The sequence below is a fragment of the Rousettus aegyptiacus genome, unplaced genomic scaffold, assembly GCF_014176215.1.
Source record: "Rousettus aegyptiacus isolate mRouAeg1 unplaced genomic scaffold, mRouAeg1.p scaffold_m13_p_3, whole genome shotgun sequence".
Lineage (NCBI taxonomy): Eukaryota > Metazoa > Chordata > Mammalia > Chiroptera > Pteropodidae > Rousettus > Rousettus aegyptiacus.
Genome location: NW_023416306.1, coordinates 89627095 through 89653574, shown reverse-complemented (window position 1 = coordinate 89653574; position 26480 = coordinate 89627095). Strand labels below are relative to the sequence as shown.

The 26480-nt window shown below is 32.9% G+C and overlaps 2 protein-coding genes and 1 non-coding gene across 9 annotated transcripts in view; 2 read left to right on the top strand and 1 right to left on the bottom strand.

Annotated features, from left to right (window-relative positions):
- Positions 1-21051, top strand: part of FANCM (FA complementation group M) — a 44530-nt gene extending 23479 nt beyond the window's left edge. For both annotated transcript variants that reach the window (XM_036238375.1, XM_036238374.1), the window contains exons 14-23: positions 834-2739; positions 6972-7063; positions 7168-7236; positions 9875-10000; positions 10747-10903; positions 12917-13020; positions 13747-14301; positions 17783-18158; positions 19752-20043; positions 20538-21051. In XM_036238375.1, the coding sequence (XP_036094268.1) occupies positions 834-2739; positions 6972-7063; positions 7168-7236; positions 9875-10000; positions 10747-10903; positions 12917-13020; positions 13747-14301; positions 17783-18158; positions 19752-20043; positions 20538-20676 (3816 nt within the window). In that variant the 3' untranslated portion in view covers positions 20677-21051. The remainder of the gene's footprint in view (positions 1-833; positions 2740-6971; positions 7064-7167; positions 7237-9874; positions 10001-10746; positions 10904-12916; positions 13021-13746; positions 14302-17782; positions 18159-19751; positions 20044-20537) is intronic.
- Positions 3459-3577, top strand: LOC118601361. Its single transcript, XR_004950286.1, has one exon. It is a non-coding gene; the product is annotated as a 5S ribosomal RNA (ribosomal RNA).
- A 1799-nt stretch (positions 21052-22850) lies between the features above and the next one.
- The window catches only part of MIS18BP1 (MIS18 binding protein 1), a 45312-nt gene continuing 41682 nt past the window's right edge, over positions 22851-26480 (bottom strand). For all 6 annotated transcript variants that reach the window (XM_036238380.1, XM_036238377.1, XM_036238378.1 and 3 more), the window contains 2 exons: positions 23963-24014; positions 22851-23784 (listed from right to left, as the gene is read on the bottom strand). In XM_036238380.1, the coding sequence (XP_036094273.1) occupies positions 23684-23784; positions 23963-24014 (153 nt within the window). In that variant the 3' untranslated portion in view covers positions 22851-23683. The remainder of the gene's footprint in view (positions 23785-23962; positions 24015-26480) is intronic.

The window sequence follows — 26480 nt, the reverse complement described above, 5'->3', positions numbered from 1 at the left end:
TCTGTGGGAGCACATACACTGTCAGAGAAACAGATATTCTCACATTAATGTTTATTGTATTTATTATTCAAACTGAGAGTTAACTGCTTACGTTCCTGAATAGTAGAGGGATCTTGTCTAAAGCAGCTCTCAGGGTAGGAGGGACGGATGAGCCAGGAGTGGTGGGGACTGTAGTTTTAGATTTAGAGATAAGTAAGTCTTAGAATTTCACTATAAGAGTTCTTGGTTGGGAAGTTTGTTAAAAATACTATTTCCAGCCTGGAGCCTAATGGACATACAAGTACCACTATTTCAGGTGTTCTAAAAGCTGTTCTTCGTTTACCTTCATCGAGAGAGTAAATTTAACATATGTATTTGTGCTTTTCTTTTGTATAAATTTCTTAAATATTTTTAGAAAATTAAAATATCGTTCAATTAAATTTTAGAAGTGGAAAAGCTTAGTGTTTATAACCTTATGTATTCATTAAATTTGTTCTTTCTACAAATAGTTATCATGGGTCATCCATGTATTAAGTACTGGGGATACAAAAGTATTAACTGATTAAAAAATGTATGATAATTTCATAATAGTATCATTTATAATTTTGTTTATCAGAATAATTTTTAAGTTAAAAGAAAATCATTTAAATAATGTAATAGTATTTAGAAAATATTTTAACATAGAATAAAACTCAACTCTTAGAATTGGCTTTTTTTTTAAATGCCAGTTTATTTATTATTTTTTCATACTATAAATACATAATTTTTTTTTAACATTTTGTTTTATTTTCCACCTCCCAAAATTGGCTTTTTTGTTTTGTTTTCTGTGACTTTTTCATTGTCCTTCCTTACAGGGAGAATGCAGCTATGAATTGGAAATTAAATCCTATTTACAATTGGAAGATGTTCACTTGACATGTAGTGATTCTAGGAGCAAATACAATCATCTTGCAAATGGCACCTTTACTAGTAGCAAGAAATCTTCATTTACAAAGAATACAAATCAAGGCAGTTCACTCCTGGTGACAGAATCTGATGAAGAATGTGCTGAAATTTTTAAACAAACTCATATCAAACCTACTAAAATTGTTTCTCTAAAGAAAAAATCTTCTAAAGAACCGAAGAAAGATCAGCCTAAAAAAGAAAACAATGATGTTGTCATGGATTCTTTAGATACCGATAGCAATTCTACTGTTGAAAATATTTTTTGGGTAGACCTAAATGATAAAAGAGCATCAGATACAGATGAAGTTGCTGCCATATGTGCTGTCAATGAAAATGTTAATCAGCCATGTGGATTATTAACAGAATATCAGTTTGCAAATAAATCTGCTAATTCATTTGCTGGAGATTTTTTAGATTCTGGTTATAACAGTTTCAGTGATGAGAAATCTGTTTTATCCAGCTTATTTCTTCCATTTGAGGAAGAGCTCTGTAGAGCTAGAACAGATGACCAATTTTATTGTCATTCATTAACAAAAGAGGTTCTTACTAATGTAGAGAGATTTTTATCTCATTCTCCTCCACCTCTCAGTGAACTCTCGAATTTGGAATTTGACATTGCTAAGGGTTCTGCTCTTGAAAATTTGCTTTACCTACCCTACACAGAGTATTTACAAAATGATAAAACTACCTGTTTGATACCACATTCAGCTATAAATTCTCAACAGAATTTAGAATTGAATTCACTTAAATTTATTAATCATCCTGAAAAAAGTTGCCTTTATAGTAAAACTAATGATAAGATTTCTGACGAGCCAAGCTTCCATGATTATGATGATAAAGTATGTAAAGATAATAAAAATGAAAATTTAGTATCAAACAATCATACTCAAATAAACATAGACCCTCCAAAGTATTTTGTTGAAAACAATCACGGCGTTGATAACAATGGCCTCTCAACATTGCTCACTGATCAGGATGAAAGTTTACTACTATTTGAGGATGTTAATACAGAATTTAATGATGTAAGCCTTTCTCCCTCAAACAGTAAATGCAAATCCTTATGTCTGTCAGACAAAATTGGTATAAGTGAGATGACACTGGTCTCTCAGTTCTTAATTTCTGATGAACTTTTGTTAGACAATAATTCTGAACCCCAAGATCAAATTCTCTGTGATACTAATTGTTGGAAATCTCATGAAGATTTGACAGGTGTAGGTGAGGAAAAACTGAAGAATGATGAATATGTTTTTGACTGCTCTAAGGACTTATTTTCTGTTACCTTTGATTTAGGATTTTGTAGTCCAGATTCTGATGATGAAATACTGAGACATGCATCAGATACAAATAAGAATAAATTTTTAGATGACCCATCTGAAAGGTGTTTTGTTATTAAGGAGATAACTGATGCAAATTATGTTTCAAATCAATCAGTAATACCAAGAGATCATGCTGATAGTTCTACAAATAAAACCATTATTATCTCATCCAGTGAAGGTAAGCAGAGTTCTACTTCTGCACATTTTCCATTGAGTACAGCAAAAAATAAACAATTTATGTCTCCTGGATATACTCAGTTCTTTTGGCCAATAGGAGAAAAAGTTATGAGTACACCACTTTGTGAATCAAACACATTGAACTCATTTTCTAAAAAGAAAAAGGAAATGCCTAGGACGCCAGATTCTAATAAGGGAAAAGTAAATCTACAAAATTTCAAAGAAACATTGAATTCAACTTTTCATGATTCGGGACTTTCTATAGAAAAAGCTAATAGCAAGGAACAAATCAATCTGCAGCAATCCTGTCATTCTACTGAAGGTAAGATTTCATCTTTATAAAACACAAATCTTTCTAGAATAGTTACTTTAGATAAACTCATTTTTCAAAATGTAGTTTCTCAGTATATAGTGTATTGAATTAGATAATTGATATATATTTCTTAAGTTGATGTTTACTAATATAAAGTTTATTTTATCTACATATATATTTATGGCATGTGTGACATGTGAAAGGGATTACACTGAAATATAGTAGAAGTGTAAGAATTGGTCATAGCCTGTGATTGTAAACCACAAATACACGTTTGAAAAAATAACCCATAAAATGTGTAAGTAACTACTAAAGGAATAATAAGATAGTGGATGTTTAGGAGGTTCAGAAAATTTCAAAATTTTGAACTGGATTAGATTGGAACTATAGGCTTTTATTAAATGTAGATTTGCTTTCATTAAATGTAGATTTCTATTTTGGCTCCCCAGGAAATTTTATTGTTGGGTTATGTTGAAAATAATAGAGACTATGGATGTTATAAAATGTTGAAAACAAAGAGTAAGAAGGAGAATGTAATATTTTTGGGGGGAGGGTAGAATAAAGTAGAGGGTTTATATAGCAAAAACAGTTGAGAACTAGGACTATATTTGGAGGATTGAGACAAGACCATGGGAGATGAAGAGGAATCTCTGCATTTCTATGATCTAATTTATAGAAAAACTAGAAAAATAATGATAGATATTTGATATTAAAATGATTTAAGTGTCATCTATGGCCATGCCACCTTGAACTAGCCCGATCCCATCTGATCTCAGAAGCTAAGCAGGGTGGGGCCTGGTTAGTACTTGGATGGGAGACCACCTAGGAAGACCAGGTGCTGTAGGTGTAAAAAATTAAAAAAAAAAAACATAATAAGGAATTATAAATTGACAAGGTCTTTGCAATCTGTGAGGTCAACCATGGATTGCCTCACCAAAAAAAAAATAAAAATAAAAAATAAAAATAAAAAAATAAAAAATAAAATGATTTAAGTGTCCCTTAAATCCTGAACTCTAGTTTATGTATGGATTACTATAGCAGGACATTTATGGATTTTACTCCTTATGGCTATGTAAAAAGAGTAGTTGCAAGATAAAATAAGGTTTCTCTAAATCTTTTTTCTATGTTGTTCTCAGTAGTATGGAGGGTTTGATTCATGAATGTTTTATTTACAATAAACTTGTTTAAAGTAAATTCTGAAAATATATTTAATTTTCAAAAGCAGGCTATTCTGCATAGTTTTAGACATACTCCAACATATGTATTTTTACTAAATGTTTATGTCGCATGTGAGCCTTCAATATTTGCTTTAGTACCTTTATATTGTTTGTAATTGGAATCAAATATTTTTTTTGTCTTTGTGTCAGCTTTGCATTAAAACTTTTTTCTAGCACTGCACTTAACTACTAACCATGGGCAATATAATTATGAATACATATGTATTAGGGAATTATTTATCAGAATACTTATTTAGTATTTTTTATTACACCTAAGATCATTTCCAATGTTACATGGATACAAAAATAGTTCATTAAAATACTACTAAAGCAGTTAAAAGGAAAGCCTCCTGGAATCGGTTGGTTACTATAGCCGAACCCCACATTTAACTCTAGCTTTCTTAGAAGATATTGAAAAAAAGAAAACTGGTTGGATAATACTGTGCTTATTTTCAAGAAAGGATTTATTGAAGTTTGTCTGGGTAGATGTTTTATTGGCAGAGATGTGAGGAGGAATTTACTATATGAATTTCTACTAGTTATTTATTGCTGTGTAACAGATAATTGCCCCCAAAATTAGGGGCTTACAATAACAAATATGTATCTCACAATTTCTGTGGTTTAGAAATTCGAGAGTTGTGTAACTGGTTGGTTCTACCTTATGATTTCTCATGAGATTATCAAGATTTCACCTGGGGTTGCAGTCATCTGAAGACCTGGGGAATCTGCTTTCAAGATGGCTTGTTCAAAATGAGGGTTGATGGAAGGCACACAGAAATCTCTAGTCCATAGCATTTCTAAAATCCAGCAGAACCAAGATTAGAAGTTTCTTGATTAGAACTCAAACCCTGAGAATAAGTCTCCATGGTTCTTGGCTTTGTCTTCTGGGTACTTGATCTTTTTTCATAACAGGTAGCACCTGTGGAGTTTTTTCAGCCTGCTGCTTTTAGTAAAAATTTAAGATTCCAAAGGCCTCTTTTCATTTTCTCCTTTCTCTGCCTCTTTCAGTTGTAGCTGGCTGTGTTTCTTCCCATATAATTCTCATGAATCTTGTGAAAGTTAGTAGTGTTCATTTTATTAGACACTATTCATGCCCACAAATCTTTTGGAGTAACTCTTCTAACATGAACTTTTGCTGAGATGTCTAAAGATAGTTCTTTAATATTCTTAGAAGGCCCATTATTTGAGAGGATCTGTGAGAGACACCCTTAAAATATTTAGAGAGGCTTTTATCTGAACTAAATGGTACTTTGAGGCACCATCTTTGATCTTTCTGAGGTCTTAAAACCTCTACAGTAATACCCTCAGCTTCATCTGGACAGTGTTTTCCTGGCAGTCCTCTAGATTAGATCTTTGCCTGGAAGATTTCTTAATTTAACATTATTTGCCAGCTGGAGAAGCTGGGCATTTTTAAAGCCAGCAAGACTCAGCTGTTTCACACTTAATAAACCTTTAGTTTATCTCTTTTGCAATTTACTTTAACAGCAAGAAACACAGGTGATACCTGTGTTTAGGTACATTTTCTACTTTCCATGTTATTGCAATGTTGCTGAACTTTCTGGCACTACAAAAAGGATTCTCTTCTGATTTCTAATAAGATTTTATTTTCTTTAACCTCCCACCCATAGCCTCCTTAATGGTCGTTAATCTTCCAAGAAATTATTCCTACAAGCAATTCTTTCGAGTCTCTTCAAGCTTTCACTAAGATTCTCCTCAAAAGTTCTTTCAGCTTCTGCCCTCAGCCTAGTTCTAAAACTCCTTCCACACTTTAGGATTTTGGTATGGCAATTCCCTATTTCCTGGTACCAAAATCTGCATTATTTATCTGTTGCTGTAGAACAAATCATCCCCCAAAATTAATGGCTTAAAAAATAAACTTGTATTACTTCATGGTTTCTATGGACCAAGAATTCAACGGTGTCTTAGTTGAGTGGTTTTGGCCTAGGATATTTCATGAAGTTACAACCAAGATGTTGGCCAGGGCTGGAGTTATCTGAAGGTTTGAATAAGCTTAGAGTATTACATTGCTGTTGGTAGGAGGCCTCAGTTTCTTACTACGTGGGCCTCTCCATAGGGTTACTTCTTATATCCTTACAGTATAGCATCTAGATTCCTCCAAAGTGGATGATATGAGTGAGAGCAAGGCTGCAGTGAATTTTATGTTCTAGAATTTGAAGTAACACACCTTCGCTTCCATTATATTCTTTTCTTAAAAGCAAGTGATTAAATCTGCCCCACACTTAAGGAATTCTGATTCACCTCTTGAAGGGAGGCATATCAAAGAATTTATGAACATATCCTAAAACAATCACAGGGCTCTTAACAGAATTTTTCGTGAAGACACAAAGAAGTGTCTTCAATCAAAATTTTATGAAAGTGCAGAAATAGAGCTTTAAGTACCTGAACATTTGAAGCATTCAATTTCATACATGAGAGTTTTGTTTCTAGCATTTTTTCCACCTTCCTAATGTGTTGTTCTAGTTATAGCATTTTGGCGAATATTTTACCAATTTTTATTTCATGCTTGTGCACAAACACACATGTATATGTACATATATAGAGACATAGAAAAAATTTTTTTATATATTGTTTTGTAGACTGCATTATCATTCTTTCACTTTTTCACTTAGAGAATAAGACACAAAGGGCAGAAAGACTATAGTAGATTTTAAAGCTGAATTCTGAAACTTTGACAAATAAAATTACATTTTATATTCTTCTAGCCTCTTTTCAGTTAATTTGTAAAATTGAACTCAAGTATATGTTTATTACAAAAGTTAGCTCTTAATTTTCTCACTGGCACTGTTTTATTTTTCTGTCTCTTCCTATGCTGATTTAATTTTCAGTGGCACTTTTATTTTTCTGTCTGCTGATTTTTTGACCAAACTTCTGAAAAATGATCTTTTTTTGAGTGTGAATAAGTGTTGATATTTACAAAAATAATTCTTATTGTATCTATAAAATAGTGTGGCTGGATAAATTTGAATCTATTAACTAGATTCATTATTTTTAAATAAATTCTAGGTGAACAGTCAACAAACAATGAAAGTGAAGATGATGAGATTTTCCGAAGAAAGAATAAAAAAAAAAAGAGAAATGTTTTAGAATCCCCTGAGGTGAGTCATTCAGTACTCACAGTAGTATGATCATTAAGGCATCTTCTCTTTCCTTACCTTTTTGTTTTAACCTTTTACTTTATCTATTTATCTACTTTACCTAGGATCAGAAAAATAGTGAAGTTGATTCTCCTCTTCATGCTGTAAAAAAGCGCAGGGTTCCTCTAAACAAAGTAAGTAGATAAACAAATAACATATAGTAGTTCAGATTCCTTTGGAGCAAATATTACAAGAAACATAATTGTAAAGGTGAATGTTGGTATGTTTGATCTTACAGGTATATAGTTAACAGAAAAATAGATAGTACATCCTATGTGACTGGAATTTCTATTTTAATTTTATTCTCCTTTTAGAAACTATCCCTACTTTTGTCAGTACACATCAGCAAGTCAACGAATGTTTTTTAAATATTTACTGTGTATATACAGTGTACGGTGCTGGGGATACTATAAAGATTATATCTGATACTGTTTTAAATCACCTATAATCTAATAGGAGAGAAAGATAGGTAAATGGATTTTTTCTTAGAGGGGGCAAATGTATATATTTAATGTAATATTTTGAGTTAAGCATTAAGAAAAGATAATCAGCCCTTAGCCTAGACTTTGGGAGTTCTGGCAAGCTTCTTGAAGATAAAACCTTATTAAATCTTAAAGCATAGACAAGAGAAGGGAGAAGAGAAGGCATTGCCAACCGAGTGAACATTTTAAAGAAGGACACAAAGTTGTGAAACAGCATATTATTAGATTGTAAAGACAAAGAGTGCCAGGAAGTAACATTGGAGAAAAATCTGGGTCCATTTTTTGTGTTTTTTTCATTTGCTTACTGAACGGGTTTGAAAGAAGGAAAGGATGACTTTCTAGTAGGACTGGTGTTTGGCTTGGGCTGTTAGGCAGATGCATCACAAATCTAGAGAAGACAAGAAAGAGATAAGTTCATTGTTGAACATGTTTGAGTTTGAGGTTTTGATGAGACAGTGAAGTGTCCCCGTCTGGAAGGCATTGGCGACCATGTGAATATCAAGTTTGGGTTGGGGAGGGGAGCAAGTCTTAATCCTAATGTATTCATTTATCATCAGCTCATGGCTGATAAGTAAGTTTTGAGATGAGGAAATCTTGTATTTTAATTCTCTAATAAAATCTGTTAATTTGTGTAAAATTAATTAAAAATGCTGTCAGTCCATGTTAACTTTCTATACTAATAGACTAGAAAAAATTATTTTAACTTGCCTTAACTTGAATGTCTGATTGACTTCTCAGAAGTGAATTGAAATATTGATAATGATGATGACCAAACCACTCTGAAAGTATTCCTATTAACTTTCTTTGATTCTTTTGACTGGTTTTAGATTATTCTGTAAAAGATGTAGTGATAGGCCCCCTCATCCAAATTCCTTATTTTTATATTGATTTTCTTGGTTTGAAAGGAGTACTGTATGTTTGGACTAATTTGTTGTTGTTGTTGTTGTTGTTGTTGTTGTCTATAAATAAGATAAATTTATTTGCAAAGGAATTGACTAAGCAATGCAGTAACTTTCTAATTAGCTTAAAATTATTTAATCAATACAAGACAATTACATTTCAAATAATCTTTGAAAGTTCCAAAGAGTCTTGAGGGGTTTAATTGCTATTTAATCAGATAGCAGCAGTTGAGTTACAGATGTCCGTTTTAGAGAAAATGTTCTTTGTAGATCTAGCACTCTGACATATTTTCAGGCCAGATACAAGGGTTTTAGGTTACAAATTAATTTCATTTTTCTGTGGTCCACCAGAACAAGGTTGGGGAGGGGAGTGGGCTGGAGACACCGATTCAGGGATCCATGGCTCCTGCCTTGTATATCTCAGGAGAGATGTACTTTCTTGCCAATGGGGCAGTTTTCCCAAAAGCAGAGAGGTGCTGCTGCCAATGACTCCAATTAGCAAATCTGGATTGGATTTGGGTCTTTCATGTCCCCTAATGGCTCCAGCAGATATAAACCATGAGCCACCTTGGACCAAGACTTGAAGTAGGAGTTTGCCTGGATCCCACTCATATCTGCTATACTTGCTTTGAGGACCCATGAAGTGAACACAACATACAACAGTGGAACAAGCAATGGATACAAAATCAGAACCTCTGGAGCAGGAATCTGTGTTTTAACAAACTGTACCTTAGTTTGAGAAGTCCTGCTGTAACCTACTTTTTTTTAAGTTTATTGGGGTAACATTGGTTAATACAGTTATATGATTTTGAGGTGTACATTATAATTTGACATCTGTATATTCTGTTGTGTGTTTACCACCCAAAGTCCAGTTTCCTTCAGCTACCACATATTTGATTCCCATTACCCACTTCGCCCTCCCCCTACCCCTCTATATTTGACCTCCTTTACCTCGTCTACCTCCCCCCTCTTCCCCTACCCTGTGGTAACCACTAGTCTATAGTCCATGTCTATGAGTCTCTGTTTGTTTGTCAAACTGATTTTGATAGCTGTATCTACAGATAACTATATTTTATGAACCCTTTCAGGATGTTCTAAAGGAAACTGTTAAATTGAAAATTTAAGTTTCATCAAATACTATCCTAGTATTGCTTATATTACCTAATCGTATATCTTAGTACTTCGTATTACCTAATTTTTCAATTCTTAAGTATTACGTATTTGTAACATGGTTCTGAGTTGTGGGAGCATTTTATTTTTCTAACAAAAAAATGTTAGGCCAACTTTTAAAAGAAAAAATGAAAGTAAAAGCAATAACCCTTGAGAAATACATTAAGATACAATAATCCAATTATATTTTCTTATTCAAGAATTTTATTAAATTATTATAGTTAGAGTTATCATCTAGTGATGAGAGTGAGAATTTTCACAAACATCCACAATTAGAAGACTTCAAAGGTCAGAACAGGAACATCAAAAGAGGCATCAAAGTCCAAACCAGACAGAGTCACCTAAAGGTAAACTTTTTCCAGTCTTTAATTTCTATACATATGTATATGTACTATATATGTATTTAATTAGTAAAGAACCTTAGATTTTACATAGAAGTAGATTTCTGTCTATAATTTCTTTATAGAAAAAAATCTCCAAATTAAGTATTTTTACCCAAATTTTACCGTTTTTACTGGAATTAAAATCTCAAGGTATGGTATTTTGGTTTTTTGTGTGTTTGTTCTGAAACTATCTTGTAGTGCTATGTTACTTTGAATTTCTAAATAAAGAAACTATAGTGTATTGAGAATTTAAGATTCAAATTGAAGAAAACATAGAGACAGAAATCAGTTTTATTGTATTTGTTTTTACAATCATTATAGTATTTTTCTTATCTCTATCCAATATTCAAATCCTTGGCATTTAAAAAAAATCCTTGGAAAAGAATTCTCAGCAGCTTTTTTCTGATCAGTACCTTTATGGTGCAGTATTTTCCTGGCAGAAATTAAAATAGCCAAAAGACTCAGGTGATTTTATTTTTATCAAAAAAAAAGAAAGAAAGAAAGAAAAACATTCTTTAAGCTGACATGCTGACTTGTACTTTATTTTACTTATAAGAATTATAAGAAATTTAGATGTGCTACTTTATAAATTCTTCTGGCAGTTTTCTATTTTTATTTTATGGTCTTAAACGTATTGGCAAGAAATCTATTTTCCAAAACTAGAAGTAAATGATTTTCTTAACAGTATCTTGTTTTTTAATTTATCTTAGCTTGTAGCTAGGAAATTTTTAGATAATGAAGCAGAGCTTACCCAAGAAGATGCGGAATGTGTTTCATCAGATGAAAATGATGAATCAGAAAATGAAAAAGATTCCTCATTACTTGACTTCTTAAATGATGAGACTCAACTTTCACAGGCCATAGATGGTAAATGATATAATGACGCCTTTTTTCTTTTAATTTTCAATGCTTCTAATGTGGCTGTATTTAAATATTTTAGCAACTTTTCAAAGAGCCTTGACTCTAAAGGGAATTACATTTGGTTCGTATGAAATTTTTGGTCATTTTCATTCAAATTCTATAGTATTTGCTTTATTTTAGACATGTTTGTTTATAGGTTTCTGCTAATTTGATTGTCTCTCCAGAACAACCTGGCTGACTCGGTGTTAAATGTTCATTTAACAAGTTTATAGTGCCTACTACATGCCTGGTATTATGTAAGGTTCTTGAGAAAGCTAATCAGTGAAAAAAATAGACAGAAAAATCCCTATTCTTAGAAAGCTTACATTTAAATGGAAGGAGACAAACAATAGATATAATAACTAAATTATGTAGTAAAAGATAAAAAATTTATTAAAAAATGAAAATGATGAGGATTTGTTGTGGAAGAGGTTACAGGTATTAATCATGGATAAGTTGCAATATTATATAAGGTATTTAGGGCTAAACCTTATTGAGAAAATGACATTCATGTGATCACACTCTAGAATGAGATGAAGAGTTTAACAATGTGCATTTTTAAAACCAGCTAAGACAAAAAGCCAAATTTATTAAATTTTCCAAGTAAAGGAGATCGACTTTTGGTAAAGTCTCTCCAGACAATGCTTGAGTACATCTTATACATAATCTGTTAAGAGAAGATGATTCAGATTGGCTGTAATAGAAATAGGAAATATCTGGTAGGCTCTTCAGTGCTCTGGTCTTTTATAGATCTTGCCATTTATGATGTTCTTGCAGTCTCTGATATGATAAGACAGCAAAGTTTCCCAAGGTCCATGACTCTGAAAGAAGAGGTCCTGAAGTTTTCATTGCTATGTTATTGATACTGATATGATTTGCAGGACAAGGTGTCAGCATTATGCCCTTGATGCTCATTTCTTAAGTATTCTATGCTATAACTTTAAAAAATGATAGGCATATGAATCTCATGAATTGTGCTTACTGACAAAAGTGAGATTTAACAAGTTATATACTGTATACTTTGATTTATACGACATTCTGAAAGAGGTAAAGCTATAGGGACAACAAATAGATTAGTGGTTACCATAACTATGCATTTGTTAAGACTCAGAACTACACCCTAAAGAGGATGAATTTTACGGTATGTACATTATACCTAAAAAAAAAAAATCTCTGAAAGCTCCTTGATTCTGAGTCCCTCTAATCAGTAAACTGTAAGTAAGGTCTCACTAAGTTTATAGGGATTTAGCATGAGTAATAACTGGATAGTTAGGTCAAGAGGATATCTGATAGGAAGCTAGGTATGGAATTGAAGATAAGGGAAATATTATTCAAGAAAAACTTATACATCTTGTACCAAGCACTATAGTCATTAAATTAACAGTGTTATCTCTCAGTTTAACACATGTTAATTAATCACCCCAAAATTAAGGGAAAATGAGAGACAAAAATAAAGTTGCTTTCTGATTACAACCTTAAAAAAAGTTAGGCATAAATAAAAACCTGCATGTTTTCTAGTTTTGGCTTGACTGAAAATTATGAAACCTATATAATATTGGTTGTGGCTTTTGATGTTTATAAACATGTTGGTTTTTTGTTTTTTGTTTTGCCTAGATTTCTGGTATTTTATTAAATACTTTTTATGAATGAGATACAGTCCAAAAGTCTTTATATACATTTATTTTTTATGAATAGGCACTATCCTAATCCTTATTTTAGGAGGAGATAGCTGAGTTAGAGAACTTAAGTAAATTGTTTATGATCGCCCAACTAGATGGTCTAATTTCAAAGGCAAAATTCTTAACTTTGTTTTTTCGAATAATTGTTTTTAGACATGTTTCAATATATTTTAACTATCTTTTGTATATTACAACTCCATGAGGTTGGAATTATGTGAATTAGGAATAAGTCAAAGTTAAATACTTTGCTAGTTTTCATTTAAATAATGTTGCTATTTGAAATTTTATTATCTTTACACAGATTCTGAAATGAGAGCTATTTACATGAAATCTTTGCGCAGTCCACTGATGAACAGTCGGCACAAAATGATCCATAAGAAACATAACATGAACATATTCTCACAGGTATGAACTCCAGAGAATTTCTTAATGGTGATATTGAAATATATTCCTGTTAATGAAACCTTCATGTGTTTTCTGAAATTGGACTATCAGAGCTAATTGAGATCATTCCTGAGTTAGGAAGGTAGACTAAATGAATTCTTGAAAGCCCTTTTAGTACTAATTTGATCAAATTATCCTTTCTTTAATTTGAGCTAATTAGAATATACTATTATTTTTCAGTTAGAAGAATGTTTAAAGGAAGTGAATAAAACTTCACCATCTACTCATGAAATTTTTAATTCTTATGTTATATTTCTCTTGAAAACTTGCTTTTTTCATAAAAATGTTATATTCTAAAAATTACAGATTTGTTATTGATGATAACATTTTTATATTAGTCTAAATTTATAAATTGCTGTGTTCACTCTGGTAATATAGTCATTCATATCTCTGTACTTCCATTGTGTTTATTATGGAAATCACATTGTTTATAAATTACTGTTTATTTTTCTGGGGACCTGCACTAGATTGTTAATTTCTAAAGGGTAAGTCATTTTTTTTTTAATCCCTAAAGTACCCCCTTTTCTCCATAAAGAATTACTCAGTATGTGTTAGTTGAGCAAGTGACTGAATTAATAAAGTAAATGAAATATTCGTAAAGATCTTACATACTTAAAAGAATATGTTAAATATGTGCTGATTTTATGAAAGAAATTTATAATAGTCTTATTTGTATTTTTATTTTAGATTCCTGAGCAAGATGAAACCTATCTAGAAGACAGTTTTTGTGTTGATGAGGAAGAATCTTGTGAAAGCGAATCAAGTCAAGAAGTGTGTGTTGATTTTAATTTAATAAATGAAGATTGCTTTGCAGATGGGAGTAAAAAATATAAAACCCGACGTGCAGTAAAGCTAAGACAAGTGGAGATGAGACAAAATTGTGCACATTCAAAAAAGAAATTATCCAGAATTATTTTACCAGATGATTCAAGTGAGGAAGAGAACAATGTAAATGATAAAAGAGAATCTAATACGGTGGGTAACCGAAGCATGGTTAAAAAGAGCAAACAACAGGACCATTGTTTGAATTTAGTGCCTTCTGGATCTTCCTTGCAGTCCAAGGACCATTCTAATTTAATTGTTAATCGATTGCCAAAGGAGAGACAGCAAACAACACTTAATTTACAAGATAAAGTTTCTGATGTCTGGGACTTCAAACCACAGAGCAGTAATAAAATTGAATGTACTTCAACATCATTCACTACTGTTGAGTCAAAGAAAGACTTTCCAGTTCAGTTAAAGGTATGGATCAAAGTAGAGGGAAAAAAACCTTCATACATTTACCAAAAGGTGTTTTTTTATTTTGTTTTGTTTTGCTTTCTTTTGTGTTTTGTGTTAAATAACCAGTTCAAAGAAAAATTAGCTAGTGATGAAATTAATTCTTCAAACAAGAAAACACCACACTAAATTACATAGATAATTTATATGTAGATGCTTAGTTTTTATAATTTTAAATGTGTTAATAGTTTTCTTAATAACACTCTTTAAGGAAACTTGCTAATTTTATGAAAAGACTATTGGAAAGTGGGCTTCTTGCAAGGCAAAATTAGCAGAAGTTACATCCCAGATTAACTTTTCTTTCCCCTGAAGACTTAAGGTATGTAACTCTTATCTCTTTCTTGGAGAGAAGAGTGGTTCACCTGATTTCCTTACTTTAGATTTCTTTCCTTCTAGAATGGCTAAGTAGTCCAGTTTCCAGCTTCTTTCTATCTCCCTATTGCTGAAACAATCCCTAAAACCATTTTCAGTTTTTAAGAGTTTATAGTTACAGCATTTACTAAAATAGGGGTTAAAGTCATAGTAATAGGAACTGTAAATATAGATTCATTTCCTTTCTTGTCATTTGAGAGTAAGATCTAGATCTAGACTTCTATTTCTTTTATTCCGGATTTTCCAGTCCATCCTCTTTGGCACCAAGCTCCAATGTCTACACAATAGCTCTCAAATTGATGTTTCCAGTTTTAAATTGTCCCCAGGCTTTTTTTTTTTTTTTTTTTTTTTTTGCCCAAAGTTATTTCTTAAAGGTTTAATTAGGATAAAGCTGACTAGATTAAGTCTTATAATAGATTGACGATCAAGAAAGTACTTAATTTCTCTGAGCCTTAGTATCCTCAGCTGTAGTATAAAGATAGTAACCCTAAGAGTCCAGGTTGGTAATATATGCACAATACTTTAAAACCCAGTATGCACTTTCTACATTTCTACTTTAGCATGTTCTAACTAAAAAATTGACACAGGCTAGTAATACTTTGAGGACTATGAAAAAATATATACAGATTTTAACAGAAATGTGTTTTAGATTTTCATCTAATATTCCATATAGTATGATTCTTTCTTCCCTTGAAATTATGAAGGGAAAGAATTTCAGAAGGCAGAAAATAAACTAAATATCCAGTCAAAAACCTTTAGTTATTAAAAATGAAAACCTTTACTTTGTCATGTATATTACAAACAGTATTCCTTGTCTGTCATTTACCTTCTTGTTTTGTTTTTAGTGGTTTTTGCCATAGGAAGAGGTCACTGTTTTATACAGTCCAAATTTTTTTCTTTATAGTTTCTGACTTCAGTGTCATGTTTAGAAAGCCATTTTCTACTCCAAGATAACTACATGTTTCCAGTATTTTTTTTTTAGTGGCCATTTCTTCCTTCATTACATTTATTCTTTTCTGTTTTTTGAAATTGAATATATTTTAAAGATTATTTTTGAGTTATTAGGACTTCCATCTTTAGCTTATGACATAGCAAGCTGGAAAGAGCATTGTTCCCATCCTTAATAACAACAACAAAAAAGCCAGGTAATCTACAAAATCATAAGTTTACTTGATTCTTATGGAGCTGAAGTTGCAGGGCAACCAATTAGTCTGATATCTAAGGAAAGACCAGTGCTTCCAGTGAGAGACTTGCTGATTTGGGACAGTCACTGGGTACTATACAATCTGGTAAGAAGAATTCAGCTAAAACTTTAATGAATTACAGAAGGCAGTGGACTAGGCATGGGAGTTTAGAACCCCTGGATGCTGCAGACAGAAGGGAATTTGCAACCTTTCACAGGCTTATCTCCACAGACTCATCAGGTGTTTACAAGAAAGACTGAGAATCAGAGAAAGCCTCCTTCCTGGTGCAGGCCTTGTGGAAGCGACCAGCAGTTACTGTGGAAAAGAAACCAAACCCATCTGGTTCCTCCGGCCCTACTTCCCCTGTGGAACAAAAAGCTTTAAGCCACTAGGAAAAGAGTAGCAAACACTATAGCCATTAGGGCCTAGGCAAAGACCCTTTGCAGATGGAGGAAGGGGATAAGAAAAAAAAATGCTCTATGCACTAGAAGGCACAGGAAAACATATTGGGCCTAGAACATTAGAGATCTCCAACCACTGGGAAGGAGGGTCACTGAGAAGCTTCTGCCTCTGAGGCTCAGGGACACAAGTCCTACCCAAGACAGACTGAACCAGGAGAATAGAACCCCTTTCTCCACACCACCAACGGGGTGCTCCTAGTGCTCCCTCCAAGCAGGCTAGCAAGCACTAAGTAACAAATAAAAGCAATCTCTGCTGAGGAAGGAACAATTGTCTGGGAAGAGGCCCTCCATGATGCTCAGGCTCACAGAGAAGACCTAAAGCTGAGAGAACATTTAGAAAAATCATCTGGCAACCCAGCCCCCACCCTAAATACAAAGTGACACTACCAACTTTAAAGTCTCTGGCTGTACCTAAAGTAATCATAGCAATAAGAAAACCCAAACCCAACTCAACTTTGACTAAATTTACTCAGCCCCACATACTAAAGGCCAAGCAAAAGAAAGGCATATCTGTTTCTAGGCATAAATACTATTTACCTGAATTACCACTGTCTTACACAAGATGTTCGGTTTTGAGCTAAAAGTTACAAGATACATAAAAGAAAGAAAAAAACACATTCTCAAGAACTAGACTCAAATATGACTCAGATGATGGACCTATCAGAATTAGGGAATTTAAAATAACTGCGATTAATATGTTGAAGACTCTAGAGGAAAAGTAAAAAACATGCATCAACAGATAGGGAATATTTTCTGAGAAATGGAAAACATAAAGAACAACAAAGTGGAAATGCTAGAATGGAAAACATGGTAAGAGAGATGAAGAATGTGTTCAGTGGGCTCATTGGTAGACTCCTTAACAGCCATGGAAGGGACCAACAAGCTTAAAGCAAGGTCAGTAGAAATTACCCAATCTGAAAAATAAAAAGCGAAAAAACAAATGGAGCACTTAAGAGCTCTGGGAATGCATCAGTAGTCTAAGATATTTGTAATTGGCATTAATAATAGAACAGGGTAAAAGATACATTTCAACAGACAGTGGCTGAGATTGTCTAGTATTAATGAGTTTGTTTTCACTTCTTTGGGGTAATACCTAGGAGTTACTGGGTTCTATAGTAATTGTTTCACTTTTTGGGGAATCACCAAATCATTACCTACAGTGGCTGCGCTATTTTACATTTCCACCAGCAATGTACATTCCAGTATTTCACAAGTCTCGTCAACATTTATTTTCCTTTTTTTTTTTTTTCATAGCCATTCTACTAGGTGTGAAGTGGTGGCCTGGTCCTCCATCTACGTAGTGCCTTTGGTTATGTTGAAGGAAAAAGTAAAAAGAAAGTAAAAAGCATCAGTAAGGAAAATCAACTTCAGGTTTGTGGCCCTAATATACACTAACCTGACCATGATCAATGTTTTTCAATTTTTCAGGTTGGTAGTACTTCGGAGGATTCTAGCACTTCAGTAGCATCCTCTTCCAATCCAAGACCAAGTTTGGCTGACATACATGGTTCTCTTAGACATCCACAGGAAAACCAGAGAACTTGTATTCTTGTAGATAGTCGTGAAATCACTTCTGGTTCAGAAATAATTTCTTCCCTAAGAGCAATTCATGGCTTTCAAGTAGAGGTCATTCCTCTTAACGGTTGTGATTACATTGTGAGTAACCGCATGGTGGTAGAAAGAAGGTCTCAATCTGAAATGTTAAATAATATAAATAAGAACAAGTTCATTGACCAGATCCAGTACCTGCAGAGCATGTTTGAAAGAGTATGTGTGATTGTGGAAAAAGACAGAGAAAAAACAGGTTTGTACTTTAAAATATTTTTGTTTATAAGGCTGTAAAGGAGCTTGACTATTATTTAGTTTTCTTCTATTGTCAGGATGTGGGAAGCTCTTGTAATACCTGATTGATGAATATCATTTCATATTAATGCCATGTTTTTCATTAGTTATCGTGTTTAACTGCAGCTTATGAGAATTGAAAGGTGATAAACTGAAGACAAGTGAACCTTATCATGTCATTTTCAGAAGCTCCAGAAAAGATGAGGGCCTTAAGTAAGGCAGTGGAGGGGGAAAAGTAGGATCCAGGAAGTTTAGGAAGTGGAATTGGTGAGAGGAGTCAAGAATTACTCTTGAGTTGACCGATTTCTTGGTTATTGGGCAGTTAGGTAGTGGTGCTTTTCATTGAAATTGTAAGAGAAGCAGTAGGTTTGAGGGACAAGGGGTGTTCAGTGTTGAACACATTAAGATAAGTTCTCAATGGGTCACTGAAATGGATACCTAGGATGCATTTGAGAATGCAAGATTGAAGCTTAAGGTGGGAGATTTCTATGAGTAATTTTTAATTATATGGGGAACCCCTGAGAATAGTGAAAAAATCAGGGGATATGGAATCAGAAGATGCACTGAGTTCTGTTGTCTCATATGCTATGTGACATTGCATTGATAAATCATTCCCTCTAAAGAGTTAATAATATACTTGTCCTATTCATCTTGTGATGTTGAGGAGTAAGTGAAATCATGTAGGTGAAAGCCACTACGGAAAAATTCAAGAATTATACAGTCATTATGTAAAAGGAAATAATGTAATGTATGTAAAACATTGGTTTGGTAATTGAACAGTGTACATTTTCATCACTGTCCAGCCCTTGGTGAACAATGTAATCTTAGATAAGTCACTCTTATCTTTCAACAATCCATTTTTTTTTTTAATTTCAAAGTGAAGCCTTCATATTACATGATATCTTTGATCTTCTTAGTGCGAAAAGGCTATCATTTCCTCTCTACCAACATATCCTTTATAAAGGAAATAGATTTGGAATAAAGATGAAAGTAATATGGCAAAAGTTTTGGGAAAATTTTTTTTTTTTTTTTGGCATTTCAAAAATGCCCAAAAGAGGATATAGGGTTAGAATATGGAAAGAAAATGAAAGGGAAAGGTAGAGAAGTAAATTAATAGCCAAGAGTTAAAGGTTACATTAAAATGGGTGTGCAGGGTATTAAGTTACTCTTGAAATAAATATATAAGAATTTTATATCAGTTAAACCAGTAATTAATGAACTCTTCATTGGTGCTAGCATTATGAAGAATTTTATTAGAGACAAGTAATGTAGTCTTGGCTTTTAGGAATGAATTATCTAAGAATATAAGCTCCTCCCTGCCTACTCACCTTCCTATGTTGATTCCAATTCAAGACGTTCATAAAGACAGTTCTATTTTATCTCAGCTATTTGAGAATCTCTAAATCTTTGGCTGTAGGGTTTTCATTAGCATAATGTGGCACTAGTTTGCTTAATAGTATAGATCTTGGGATTTTAATAATAAAAGTATGATATTAATAATTCTAGTTAATGTAAGTTACTAAGGTTTGCATTTTCCTAAATATGAAATATTTAGGAGACACATCCAGGACGTTTAGGAGAACAAAGTGCTATGACAACCTGCTGACTACCTTAATTGGTGCTGGAATCCGAATTCTTTTCAGTTCCTGCCAAGAAGAAACTGCAGATTTGCTGAAGGAACTGTCTTTAGTGGAACAAAGAAAGAATGTTGGTATTCATGTTCCAACAGTGCTGAACAGTAATAAATGTGAGGCACTTCAATTTTATCTAAGTATTCCCAATGTAAGTTATATAACTGCACTAAATATGTGTAACCAGTTTTCATCTGTGAAGAAGATGACTAACAGGTATGTCTATTTCAATATTTTTAAGTGATTTTAGAAGCATTTTATTAGAAATTTTAATGTATTTCTTTAAAATAGAGGGGTACAGTGTTTTTTATTGGCATTGCCTCTGAGAAGCTTACAGCCCTATCGCAAACTAGACAGATAGCACTTACATTGAATCTTGCATTCTAACACTTCTGGACTGTTCTGTAACTAGAATAATGTTCACATTGAACATTTGCTATTTTTTCATGATTATACTGCTTGAAAAGGAAGATTTTAGAAAATAGGTTAAACTAAAGGCCTATGTAAGATGTTGAAATTGTTTTTACATACAATTTTAAATATAGGAAATAAGCTTTTGTCTTAAGCTAAAGACATTAACTGGATGTAGAATACTTAGGAATAAATGATTTTCTTAAAGGCTTTTATGTTTAGTGTTCTTTAAGCAAGATAATATTCAATTTTATAAGTCAAAAGTTCTAGTGTAATGTTTTGTCTAATTTATTTTTCAGTTCACCTCAAGAAATCTCCATGCGTGCACAAATAACTCATCAAAAGGCTGAGGAGATCTGTAGATATATTCACTATATATTTGACATTCAAATGTTAGAAAATGGTCTTAACAAAGGTAGACTGAAATCTGATGTATGATCAGACTGCTCAAGGTGTGGTTATCAAAGAATTCTCATGCATTTCAATAATCATTGCTATGGGCCGTGATCATCAATTTAAAAATATATAAATAAGAACATATCTACTTTTGTATTTTTATTTATATATATATGTTAAAAAATCTGATGTTCAATAATCATTCGATCCAACTATGAAACTTTTTTCTTCAATAATGAAAGCTTATTGAAAGTGCTATTAAGAAAGTAAAAACTAGTTAGAGATGTATTATGGAATTTTCCCCAAGATTTTAGTACCGTCATTGCCATTTGTTAACATATGTTGATGCATTTGACTGTTGCCAACTTAATGGTTATAAACAATTTTTCCTATATATAAACAGTAATATCTCGAGTATTTAAAATGTCCAGAGTCTATATACATATTGGATAAGGTGTGGGCGGTAGCTATATTGAGATAAGTGTCCCAGTAACTAGGAAAGTAGAAAGTATAATTAAATGTGTATATCTTACCAAAGTTAACCCAATCAAGTACTCAAATCCTATTAGTATAAACTCCAACCTACATTACTTCTTCTGTTGTTGGACTTGACTTGGAAAATTTTTAGTATAAGTTAGCTATTGAATGTGGACTTTCATTGTGACCCATTACTGTCTGTGATGCTATTACAATGGCTCCATGTTTTGTTTTGTTTTTTTATCTGCATCAGCTGAGGCTCTTCTTTCTAGTCTAGTGCTAAAGCAGCCCTTAATTATGGAACCCCACTTTCCCCATTTAAAGTCCTTTATTCTCTGGTTGCCTTCAATTTTTTTCCTCTGTTACATTGTGGGGACTTGAACAGACTTCAGAGCTTATCTAATTCAAATTGCTTTTCTTTTTCCTTTATCAGATGATAAAAGTGACTTACAGAAATCTAGAACCAAAACCCAGGAACTGGATATTATCCTCTTTCACTAAAAAGTTACTCTAATTGTAAATTTAGCTCCTTTGGGGTAGCAGAAATTCTCAATTTTTCTGAAAGCAACTGATCTCATATTTCTGCTTTTCAGTAACTGTCAAAGCCAGAGAGAAAAAAAACGTTCTGTAAGTTATTGGCTGATATGCAGTTATGAACATATTATCTCTAAGGTTCAAATTCACCCTTGCTCTGCTTATGATGGACTGGACATTCTGAGCATTTCTCCCCATAGTGAGCTTGATTTAAGCTTTGTCCATGGAAGGAAGAAAAGGGCTTTCAGCAGTACGTGTGGACAGGGACATGTAGTAGTGTTCTGCCCCCCGCTATATGTCGGAAGCATGCAGTTTCAACAGCCACTAGGACCAATGACCACATTGCAGCACCTCCCATTCAGACACCAGTGTGCTCAGATTCCGTATCTTTCCAGCAGACAAAATATTTCATAAATAAACATGGTATAAGGGACATAACTAGAGGATTTTATTTCTGCTTGCTGCATAGAGAGCGCTGTCCATATTTAAGCTGCAAAAGCTCTCATTGGTAGCATTTAACTATCAAAACCCTATTATCAGTCCATCTTATTGTTTTCCTTTGAGCCCTAAGGTCTTTTCCACTTTTAAGTCTTCTTTGGATGTTACCTTAAATGTTACTAGCTTATCTTATGGCCTAATGGGAAGAAATGGGACTGACTAACCAGAAACTTGGTAGGCGGGATACAAAATAGACTAGGAAGGACACTGGTAAGATACAGGGACTATCCTACCAGCGAGGAATGTCACACTTTTAGTTTGTGTCAAGTCTGTGCTATTTCAAAATTATGCTTCTCATTAAGGAATTTAACTACTTTATAATTTCTAAACCACTATTAACGTCAAGCACCATGGTATTATACTAAATATTGGCAACTTAAGTTCAACTCTTTTCTTTAAAGCCACTCTAAAATAACCCTCTCATGTTTTCCATCATACACCTGTCAAGTCTTTGTGGCATAAACAAGCATGATAGTTTAAAGGAGAATAATCTTAGTCTAACTGCACTATTCTTTTTTAAATTTTGTGTTTCTACAAATCCTATAGTTACATAACCGATCATTATTGACTAAATTCTTAGGACACAAGAAAATGTATTTTTTAACTAAAAGTTCTGGGATTTTTTGAGGAAACAAACTGAACCAGTAATAAAATGCCTATCTGTTTTGTTTCTGTGGTCCTACAATTAAAACACACACACACAAATATTATAAAAGCAAACTAACTTTATTTGAACATAACTAGAGAGAAAGGGTAGGGAGAATATGTACTGTAAACAGAGGGGAACAGCCTATGTCAAGTTTTAAAACAATGGCAGAATAAGCTAAAAAGTTTTCTAAAAGAGCTACTATCTAAAAGGAAAACAATGTTTATTATGACATATTAACTTAACTCCTGATAATGGTAGATCTTGAACGTATGTCTAACCCAGTTTTTTTTAATATTGAGACCAAATTTAAGCTGTGTCTGCATATGTAAATAAGGCTTAAGACTGCAGCAAAATCTGTTCCACTTAATAAAATATTGAAAAAGCAATAAAAGTTTACATCAGTTTCATATATATGCCCATCACAAGTTTTAAGAAAAACGATTAGAAAAGAAAGCATATGAAAGTTTCGACAACATGTAATTTAAACATATCAATTCCAGCTTGTATACCAAGTGGTGGAAAATGCTACCTCAAAGTTTTCACGAATTCAGTAGCTACCAATACAATCTAACTTATTCTCCCCAACCTCCTCCCTTAAGCATAGCAGTATTTTCTTGAAAGCTGTTTTAAAATCCCATTTGGAACATGATTTTCCTAACAGACTCAGACACTTATGAGACTTATTCAGAAACATCTATATAACAAGCAAAATAAATTTCCTTATATTTTTAGTAAGCTAAAACAATGAGAAACTTTGAATAATAAACACATAAGACGTTTGAAAAGGAGTCCACAATTTCACATGAAACTACATTATAAATATATGTACTCCAAATGAAGATACAAATACACTGTCTTCTTCATATAAATCCTGGAAATTTCTCATTTTTACTATGATGAATCAGAGTTTGAAAAATAATAATCTTTCTCTTCTTCATCTAAAGAGTCCATAGCATCAGTGAAAAGTTTTCCAATATTAGAGTTTTCTAATTCTGAAACAAAAAGTTTAATAAAAAAAATTAGTATATTTCTGAAAGTCATTTCAATGAAATTGAAAATAACTAAGAAACCAAATGGTAGATATGCCCACTTGAGAGCAATTAATACCATGTTAATAAAGAGATGACCCTATAATAAAATTGAGCTACAAATGGAATACAAGTGTGTTACCTTTGTTAAATGGGGTTTTTCTTGATGTTGGACTTGAAGAATCATTTTCAACCTACAAGAGAGTTCATATTAATAGCTAAATGGTACTTCCTATGAAGCTTGCCTCAAACCTAGACAAAATTAAGTATGCTTTATCCCCAGAGTACTTAGAACACCACCTGATCACATATAATTATATGTGAAATGTCTAATTCTTTTTTAAGCTGAATTTTTTGGTGGCAAGAACCATGACTTCTTCAATGTTGTTTCACACTACTGGTAAACATGACTATAAGAAAACATTAAAAACTAATGCAACAGCGGTTAAGAGTAAACAGTCTATGGGCCTCTGAAAACTGTCCAAATCTACTACTTATTCTATTACATTACACTAGCAAAATTTAAATTCTCTGTACTTTAAAATCTTGGCTAAAATGGTAACTTATATTGTAATCTTTAAGTGTACAATATATGCTTACGTACATAAGTGCTTTTTAAACTACTGGCCATAACCAATTACCTGTAAAAATGAAAATAGAAAATATGACAGCATATACTCGCTATGCTAAGGGTAACTATTTTTGAAAGTTTTGAGATACAAACCTGTGTTTACAGATTGTGATGTATCCTCACATTAGCTACAGAATATTACTCTATAAAAAATTGGGATACAGGTAGAAATAGTCCACTAAACACCATGAACAACCAAGGTGACAAGGTATCTCAGAAAGAAAGAGAAAAATCTCCAGAAAATAAGGTTACGGACATAGAAATGTGCAACTTAAATGACAGAGACTTCAGGATAGTACTTCTGAAAAAACTTAATGAGAAAGCATTTTCAGACAGATAGTTGATGAGAATTTTCCAAATCTAAGGAATGAGCTGGAGCTTGGATTTCAAGAAATCAACAGAACACCCAATTATCTCAACACAAAATGGCTTTCACCAAGACACACTGTATTAAAGTTATCAAAAATCAACGACGAGAATTCTCAAGAAAGTCAGGGAGAAGAAAAAGGTAACATATAAAGGAAAACCCATTAGATTAGCCTCAGACTTCTCAGCACTGACCTTACAAGCCAGAAAGGAATGGAACCAAATATCCAAACTATTAAGTGAAAGGAACTACCAGCCTAGAATAATGTATCCAGCTATGCTGTCCTTTAGATATGAAGGAGAAATCAAGACTTTTCCAGACATACAAAAATTAAGGGAATTCTCCACTACAAGGCCCGCACTACAGGAAAAACTGAAAGGGGTCAGCTCACCTAAAACAAAATGACAAAAAAAATAATAATTAGGGGTAAAGTCACTATCAGGCAAATAGAAGCAGAGGACTGCAATCCTTATGAAGAACAGTGCATTATAAGCTTAAATAATAAGAGAATTACTATAGCAAGATAGTAATGAACATTCAGCATACAGAGACAAACTGAGACAACAATGACTGAAAAGGGGAGGATTCAAAGATCCAAATTTGCAAAGAGGAATGGAGATGAGGCACGCGCAGAAGAAAATAGGCAAATGTATATATATAACTATCCTTTATATATTTGTAATGGTAACCACACCAAAGATTCAGAACTGAAATATGTAAGTAAAACAAGAAGAACCAGAGGCAAAACCCATTAAACCCAACCAAAATAAATAAACACATGGCCAAAGAAGCAATGGAAATACTGAACTACCAGAAAGCAAGATAAAATGCCTATAAGAAGACCTCATATTTCAATAATCACCCTACAAGTAAATGGACTGAACTCTCCCATAAAAAGGCACAGAGTTGCAGAATGGATCAAAAAACAAAATCCAATCATATGCTGCCTCCAAGAAATACATCTCGGTTCCAAAGACAAACTCAAAGTGAAAGGGTGGAAAATGGTATTTCAAGCGAATGGCATTCAGAGAAAAGCAGGAGTAGCAGTACTAATATCAGATGAAATAGACTTCAAAATTAAAAAGGTAAAGAAAGATACTGAGGGAGAATTCATAATGATAAAGGGAATCATGCACCAAGAAGAAATAACACTTATTAATATCTCTACTCCCAATCAGGGAGCCCCGAAATATGCAAAGGAATTACTAACAGAACTAAAGGGAGAAACAGATCAAAACACCATCATAGTAGAGGACCTAAATACCCCACTGTCAGATATGGACAGATCATCCAAACAGAAAATTAATAAGGATATAACATCCTTAAATGATACTTTAGTTCAACTGGACATAATTGACATTTATAGAGCCTTCCATCCCAAAACAGCTGCTTATACATTCTTCTCTAATGCACATGGAACATTCTCAAGAATCTACCACATACTGGGTCACAGAGATAGCCTCGACAAATATAAGAGAGCTGAAATCATACCAAATATATTCTCTGACTGTAATGCTTTGAGTGTAGAGATCAACTGCCAAAAGAAAGCAGGAAGAACTATAAATACATGGAGATTAAACAACATGCTACTGAAAATAACTAGGTCAAAGAAGAAATAAAAACAGAGATCAAGAGGTACATAGAAATGAATGATAATGACAG